Source organism: Lepisma saccharinum, chromosome 1 (genome assembly GCF_977018435.1).
Source record: "Lepisma saccharinum chromosome 1, izLepSacc3.1, whole genome shotgun sequence".
Taxonomy (NCBI): domain Eukaryota; kingdom Metazoa; phylum Arthropoda; class Insecta; order Zygentoma; family Lepismatidae; genus Lepisma; species Lepisma saccharinum.
Window position 1 is genome coordinate 123,931,922 of NC_139229.1, and position 8,796 is coordinate 123,940,717.

Here is an 8,796-nt window from a genome sequence, read left to right on the forward strand (position 1 = left end):
TTGCTTGTGTAATATATTTAAATAATATATGTTGTACATATATATATTAAAGAAACTTTGAATACGTACACAATTTAGTGTTAGCATGTTGCATGTGTATTTTCTTATTTCACGTAGCTCCATGTTGCATATGTGTAAAACATATATCGTGCGTGAAAATCATACATGTTATTGACCCTATGCAAAAGAAATACATATATATATATATATATATATATATATATATTCGGAATGCATTTATCAAGCACTTTCTGTCTTTCAAAAATACAGTTTGTGCGCTTGTTTTACATTAATAATGTGAAATTAAATGTTTTGGAAAAATATATTTCAAATCTTTTGTTCTAACACAAATGCTTTAGCACCGACTTCTATCCCTCTTTTGCGTAATTTACGAGGATAATAACGTCTTTTATACTACTGCTACTACTAATAATAATAATAATAATAATATCGGTACGTTTATCCTGGTGCTTGCCCCACCCCCCACCCCACCCCGGACAAAAGTTCGTGGTTGTGCCTCTGAATGCAGGTGTCTTAGAATATAATTTCGGACATGTTAGTTATGCGGATGAAAATATTCCCTCCCCTGATTTTCACTTTGCACAGGGCCTCCCCGATGGTGCAGAGGTTGCGTCGTCGCCTTGTAATTAAGGGGTCCAGGGTTCGATACCCGGTGAAGGCACATAGTGGTTCGGATTCCACTCTAAACTGTAGGTCCAGTCCCGATTAGCCTTACTGTGCATAAAGTGGACTTAAAACAACAAATCAACAACAACATAGTTGTTCGCTTTGACAAAGAAAAACACGACAGTCAACATCTTATAAACATGTTTAGACGAACAAGCGGGATTCCCTAATGGATCAACATGATGACCTTGTCCATTTTACAAAGCTGTTGAAGTCATATTTCCTCAACTAGAGGGGAAAATGACAATTTTTAAAGAAAATTTTGGTCCATTTTGAGAGGATCCGTGTAGTTCAGGATCACACTTTGCACATTTGATCTGCCTGTTTAATATTCACGATGCGAGCTTTAAGAATGGCTGGACCAAGTTGGCAATCGTTCTAGGATCTGAGCAGTCTATCTGATGACCACACCCAAGGCTTCCTTCTGTTCTGAGATTCGCACCGCCACCGTTGGGTGTGTATTCACATGTCCAAAGCCACGACAAAACGCCAGTTAGGTACCAACCGAAGGTCGTTCTCTTTTTTTTTCATCCGTTTCACACGCCTATATATATGTTGACAGAGGCTTCCATCGTTACTTCTGTTCCACTCGAAGAACTTAGAAGAAAGCCATCACCACCATGAAGGTAAGTAGAGTTTCTCTTCCAAAGAACCATCTGTAAGGGATAGGGGATTTCTGTACGGATTCAAAGTGAACCAAAAGATATCTCTCATTTCTTTGAACCAATGAAGTCTGAAGGGATCGTACACAATGATCTTGTCTGTATCAACTATACATTTCTCAGTCCGACTCCTTCTTGAATACTTCATAGATACTTTCTCGGATAGACAGAACGACCTCAAAGTAGCTGCTTAATTAAGGTTGTCGGTGCGAATGGATAGGTTTGTGGAAGGCATTAAATCTTTCTCTAAATATTAGACTACGCTTTTTGGGACCTATATAAGCTCCAGTGTGCGATAATTGTTCGTGAGACATTGGTAAGTCAGTTTTAATGAGTCGGATCAATCGAGATAATTCGTGTTTCGATAAGTTAGTTTTCGGTGGGTATTTCCCTTTCTATTTATATATTTCTCCAACTTTTCAGATTCAAAATTTCGATATCTCGCACTAATTTGTATGTCGCATATAAACCATTGTCAAACTTCAGTTGGTTACTTGACATACCTAAAACTTATACATGGTTGATTGAGTTGGTGTTTAAGTCCATTTTATGCACAGTAAGGGTAATCGGGACTGGACCTACAGTTTAAAGTGGGATCTGAACCACTATGTGCCTCCACCGGGTATCGAACCCGGGACCTCTTGAATACAAGGCGACGACGCTCCCACTGCGCCATCCGAAGGCCCTAACTTATACATGGAAACAAACAAAAACTGCAAGAGTTAGTCTGATAGAACGCTTCTATTTGTGCCATCAGGTCAATTATATAATCGTTATTGATTTGGTGTATTTTTACTTCGCTTTTCTGCCACCTTTGGCTAATTGCGAGGATCAGGATGAGTGATGCTACGATGAAGGGACACTCACAAAGAACACCCATACCCAGGCGGGGATTCGAATTCGGGATGCCTGGCGTGTCAGAAAGTCATTGATATTCAACACAGAGTATTTTGATGAAGAGAAATGCTTTTCCAATTCAAGCTTATTGCATCGCATAAGTTTTTTGTATTTGATGTCAACTCCCAACGACAATAGCTAGATGTACTGCACTAGTGACCTCTGGTAAGTCATTTCAAGAACATACATTACACATTGATGCATATAAATTAGTTCCCCCGCTCCTCCTCTCCCCAAAGCTACTTGCCGTGATGGCTCTCTCATCGAAAATACATTAGCGCATCCAGTCCCGTAACCGTGCACATCTCAAGTTCCCGAATGTTCTCAGGACATTGAATCCTCCCTGAAAATGTTAGATATCACGATTGTGCACCCTGTGCTACGTTCATAACAAGAGCACAAATATTTGCTAAGATGTGGAATATAGTCGGAGAATCTGGTACGAATAGAAATTTCGAAATGTGGAATTAAAGTTAACAGAAAATAAGCAAGAATCATTGCTTTTCAGTTGCTATTATTTTCCGTGGAACCTTTAACAGATTAAAAGGTAATGAAGAAACTAGCGTTGTCTTAATTTGAGTATTGGTAACATAGTAGTCTGCGTTGTAATTGAGTAGCTTCAAGATTGAAATCTTTATTTCCTTTCCTCTTCACTGCCTTCCCACTTAATTATCCGTCCGGTTATCAGGACGATATTAATTTATTACAATTAGGTCTTCCAATGTCAGCGGTAGTGTAGCGGTAAAGCTGTCGTATTGTAAGAAAAGGCCCCGGGTTCGATACCAGTGCAGGCACATAGTGGTTCTGATTCCACTTTAAACTGTAGGTCCAGTTCCGATTACCCTATCTAACGTCAGAACGAAACCTAAACTTCAATTAATGTCAGAGGCTTGTGGTTGAATCCAGAGAAAGACAGATTTTCTTTCTTTATTTACATTGTTATTCTGTAAGTTTTGTCTAATTGAAACGATGAGTAATGATTAGGAGAACTTAATGAATAGACACTCACAAAGAACACCTATGATCAGACAGGCACTCGAAACCCAAACCTTAGTCGACTGTTTCACCAGCCCAGCTCGCATTACTACAAATGCACAACGCTGAATCAAACTATAAACAAATTAGGATTATTCTTGCTCTAACCATCTCACATTTTGAATCGCCAGACACAAATTGTACACTCACCTACAATAAAAATTACATCTAGATCCCGAAATGCGTTATGCATGTTGCCTAACTCTTCTACAGCGATGAGTTTTGGTACTGAAGTTCGCTCAAGTTAAGCAACACACAGGAAAAGAAGGATCTAGGTGTGCCTTTTTATTGCGGGTAACTACAGAACTAATATTAGGAGCGTGGATATCTTTCTTAACACCGATTACCAAAGAACTTGTTTTCTCTTTCCAGTACATCCTTGTTCTGTTTGCCGTCGTGGCTGCTGCCTCCGCCCAGATCATCTACTCTGGTGCCTCCCCATACGCTGCCTACGGCTATGGCATCCCTGGTATCCAGACCTACAGCACCATCAATGCCGTAGCCTCCCCAGCTGTCGTAGCCGCCCCCGCTGCTTACCGCGTCGCCGCCCCTGTAGCTGTAGCAGCTCCCGTTGGCGTTGCCGGTGCCAGGTAAGCTGATAATGATATTTATAATGTCAAAACTATATCATAGAGCAAGTTAATTGTTGTGACAATGTGCTTACGGATGGTAGACTCAGTCCACACTATCAACAACCATTTTTCTTCAATTTCTAACTAAATTATAATTATTTATATTATTTCTATTTCAAATATAAATATATTTCCATATTCAGGCTTTAACCAATTTCATAGCTCTGATGAAAGTGAAAATTATTTCTAATAAGAAGAAACAGCCAAACAAACTTTCAAAGAGAACATATATTTGTATGGATTATTATGTTATTTTCAGACAGAGCTGTGTATGTACTTTTCTTTATTTAAGTTCATTTAAGATTTTCAATTTATTTTATGCATAAAGAATGCAATTCAAACTAACAGTTACACCAATACTACTTACGGTGATGTATCCGTCAGTTCCTTGAAATTACTTAAAATATAATTTTCGTTTTCTCTCTTTTCTCCAGCTACGTTGCCGCCACCAGAGGCGCTGTCCACACTGCTCCCCTCCCAGGACACATTGTTGGCAGCACCCACGTCAACACTGCTCCAGCTCCAGGCACTTTGTAAACAGACAACAATGGCTTCCTGGAACCAACTTGTGGTTTCAAATGGCTTTCTCCGTCTATCTTTTAAAAAATAAACGTGCTACTTAAAAAAGAAAACTGTTCTTCTTTTACGTACCAAATTCTTTAATTAAATGGTTGTTGGGTTCTTATCTGGTGCACAGTGGTTCTACTCCCACTGTAGGTCCAGTTCTGATTAGCCTAACTCAGCATAATGTGAACTCTATATAAACTCAGACTTTTACCAAATATTTTTGTATATACGTACACTTTTTATTTATTATTCAAGCCTCCAACCTACAGTCAAAATCCAATTCCTTAAAAACTGCCTCAAGGATGTTAATGTGGACATTTTGTCTTCTACCCTTCATTAATATAATAACCCGTGACGCAACAGCCCATGAAGGCCAGAGCCTACATACCGACTCATTCCCACCTGCAGAGGTGGGAGATCATCCAAACAGTTACGGGGTGACATGTGGTCAGCAGGATGAACCCCCCAGTCGTTGCTGTATGTTTTCATGACAGCATTACGCTACTCATTCGTAGCTCCTCAATTTCCTCACAATGGTGGATGGCGACCAGTCCCATACACAGGGTGAAATCTCAGGAGAAAAGTTGTTACGCTTGTTGAACCTGTGTGCGTCCCATAGCCGGAGCATGAAAGCATGACACCTTACACCGCACGGTCTCAGTGCAGGACTCTGCCCTTCATTACTGTAACAAAGTTCAGGTTTGCTGATATCCTATTTACGCTATTACAGAAATACACACAAATGGGCAAGTTGGTATCACCAAATATTCAACAGGTTTCAATAGAAGATTGAATTTTAAAAATTTTAGAAAACTACATCATTCCTCCTAATGAAAATTTTGTTTAGTGCTCATCTTCAATGTGCAGGTCCACAGAAAGCCCCAGGTAATAACTTACTTCTCAGTAGTTCTACTTTCCGTAACTTGTCTTTTGTTGTTCAGTTATTATTCAAGTTCATTACTGCCTGATGTAGTCATTACACATGACTTTCATTACCCTTCCAATATTCATTGATTTGGTCTCTAGACCTGGGAATTTAGACTAACAAGTCTGACTTGTTAGTCACTTACAAGTCTGAGAAGACTTTCATGATGGTATAGTGGTAATCGCCTTGTAATCAAGATGACCTGGGTTCAATACTTGTTGAAGGCACATCGCACAATCGTTCTGATCTCACTTTAAACTCTAGTCCAGTCCCCATTAGGAAATCTGAGAATTACGTGGACTTGAAGGTAGGACTACCAAATCGCTTTAAGAGTAATGTAGGACATGTTGTCCGAAAATGTAGGACTTTAGGTTAAAATGTAGGATACAAAATATTCGCAATAAATAATGCATATTTCTACAGAACACGTAATTTAAAAATGACACTTTTTCAGTTTAAAAAAATGAATTCTTAACGAATTCTTAAATGTACTGTAATATACTAAAAAAATGTACTTCTCAGAAGATAAAATTTTCTGAAAAATGCAGGTTTAGTCAAAATGTATTAGTGAGAGATTGAACTGTCAATCTTCGAAATTATAGAGACCAGCACCAAACTTTTTACAGACTTTATGAAAAAAAATCTGTCGTGAGTCCATTGTGCTGATGGTGGTGAAAATAGTCTCTCAACATTTGCAATATGATCTATAATGGCTAACAAATATTCAGCAATTACAGTGGTTTGAAATGGTTACAGAAGTTTGATCTTGAGTATTTTTAGTATAATTACAGGATTTCCACTAAAATATCAAATCCAAAGTTCTTGGTTTTTCCAGGACCTCTCTTGACCTTTTTTTAGTTTTTTTAACCTTTATTTATTCGATCTCTACTTAGGTAAAGTTGGAAATTAGCAAATAAGAAAATACTAGGGCTGAGCCGATACCGATGCCGATGTATCGGCATCGGTGAGTATCGGTTGATTTTCTTTTGCCGATACCAAAGATTTTCAGTGGCTAGAAAAAGCGGGCAAAGGCAACAGGTCGTCTCAACATTTGTCCTTCTTAAAAGTTCGTTCACCCTTCCTTGTGACAGGTTGGGAGACCATCACAGGAAGTTCCATAGATTTTCCTAGAAACACTGGATCATAAACCCCCACCCTCCTGGGAAACAGATGGCAAGATCAAAGGCATGGGTAAGTGAAAGATGAACCCAAACGTGACTATGAAGGCATGTAACTGTTTAGTTAATGCTGTGGGAAATAAACCATTCATTGCAAATTCTTGATTGAAGCTCATGGTGGTAAGATACCTGACCCGCACTAATGCCGGGTCATGTAGTTGCGGAGTTCTTGGAAAAGAGGGATGAAGGTCACTGTGAAATTAGCTTTGTTGTATCTACGTTCAAGCGGGAAGGTGGATCAGCAATTTATACTTACCCTATTCACTTCTGTCTTTCGTGTGACTGCAGGTATCGGCCAATGATGGCTATTTATTTCCTCCGAAAGCCGGCCCCCGTGGCGGAGTGGTTAGCACATCGCGCTACGACGCGAGGGTTCGAATCCCGACATGAGCATGGATGTTTGTGAGTGTCCATTCATCAATTTCATCACATCATCACTCATCCCCATCTTCGCAAATTAGCCAAAAGTGGCACAAAAAGCAAAGTAAAATAAAGCAAATCAATCAATCAATTATTTCCGCCGAGATTAGATTGAGATATACGACTTGGTATGACAGTACTAAGGAAGATTAGCTAATTTTGACTGGACCTAAATTTTAAAGTTGGACCCGAACCACTAATTGCCTCCACTGAGTATCGAACACGCGATCTGTTGATTACAAGGCGACGGCGTTACCACTACACCATCCGAGAGCCCCCTCTAAAGATTTATGTACACCACTACTTATAATAATGTACATAAAATATTTAACAGAAACTTTACCTTTCATCAAATGGACGTACAGTGGGATCCATGAGTATTAACTTGCAAATTGTCCATGACTATTTTCATTAATTTTTCTCTAACATCCTATGTGATCTTAAGCTATTGATTTTTATGTACGAGACGTGAAGACGTTGTCAACAGCTTGTTTTGAGTTTTCTTTTAATTCTTGAAGCTGTTATTGGGTCAAATAAAGTGCACGAACATGGTGATGGACAATTTGCATGGTAATACTCATGGACCCCACTGTACCATCATTATTTTTGTTATTCAATAAATATTCAATTTTTTACTCGTTTGACATTAATTTCCTTGCCAGGACAGTTGCTTCTACACAAATTTTAGCGGTCTTAACTAAACGTAAGCTAGATGATGAATATTTCCTGTTTTATCTCTGATTTTATAGCGTCTTTTTACTATTTATGTAATAACAATATTTTTTAGTCAAGATCAGGGCCGGATTAATACGAAATTGGGCCTCATGCTTATAATCTTCGGTGAACACAGCGCAAAGAACAATAGTAACTGTATAATAACTAACGCTGTGCCTAGGTGTCCGAAATTGGGGCTCCAAATTTCATTCTAAGATTTATTTTCAGGTTAATATAGCAAAAGAAAACTGTTCAGCTTTCGGAACTATTTCAGGAATGGGCCTAACGCTGCAGCATCAACAGCACCCATCTTAATCCGGCCCTGGTCAAGATAGAAAGAAAAAAATAGGTATTGACCAGTGACGTGCACTGAGGAGTAGCTAGTCTAGCAGAGATAGATCAATCAATCTCACATTTCGAATTATATTCAAATCACAATATTTATTGTCTTGTTAAAGCCACCACAGCTCATATGCAACACCTTTTCCACGCGCTTCTCGTCCATCGGTGTTCTCCGCGGGCAAAGCTGGCTGGATACCCTAGCTCGCTCTTCTTCCGCCTGACCAGTTTCCAGGTAGAACGGCCGCCCGAAGGAAAGAGGAAGATTTGTACCTCTAACTCCCTTGCCTCCTCGCCCCCCGCTGCAATGGTTGAAAGCCCAGGCTTTCAGGTCCCCTAGTCTATCTTCTATAGGACAGATAGGGGATTGGTTTCTCATAGCTTTTTTTGTAAATCCTCTAAAGAACTCAGGGTAAAATTTTCTGCAGTACTTATGTTCTCTGTATTTACACAACATTTTACACGTTGTACAATATGTATGTATAATATGGGATGTAGTTTTATTATTTATGAAATGGGAACGTGTTATGTGCAGACAATAATGTTATGCTTTCTATCTTTTTTTTTCAAGTATGGAATATATAATGATTAAATTACAAATATGTGCTCAGGCTCTCTCTGACTCTCGTTTTAGTAGTGTTTTATTTAAATATACTATTCTTGGCCTCTAACAGTCATAAATACGGATGTATTTATTTGGGCAAGAGAACGCGTGTTCATATTGTTGTTGGTTTGGTTAT

At 38.9% G+C, this 8,796-nt stretch overlaps 1 protein-coding gene across 1 annotated transcript; it reads left to right on the forward strand.

The window, feature by feature from the left end:
- Nucleotides 1-1,156: 1,156 nt before the first annotated feature.
- On the forward strand, nucleotides 1,157-4,545 carry LOC145988013 (uncharacterized). The gene is made up of 3 exons (XM_083122852.1): nucleotides 1,157-1,313; nucleotides 3,654-3,871; nucleotides 4,348-4,545. Exons 1-3 carry the CDS (start codon nucleotides 1,308-1,310, stop codon nucleotides 4,448-4,450), a joined length of 327 nt encoding a protein of 108 aa, XP_082978978.1. The 5' UTR covers nucleotides 1,157-1,307; the 3' UTR covers nucleotides 4,451-4,545.
- Nucleotides 4,546-8,796: the final 4,251 nt, after the last annotated feature.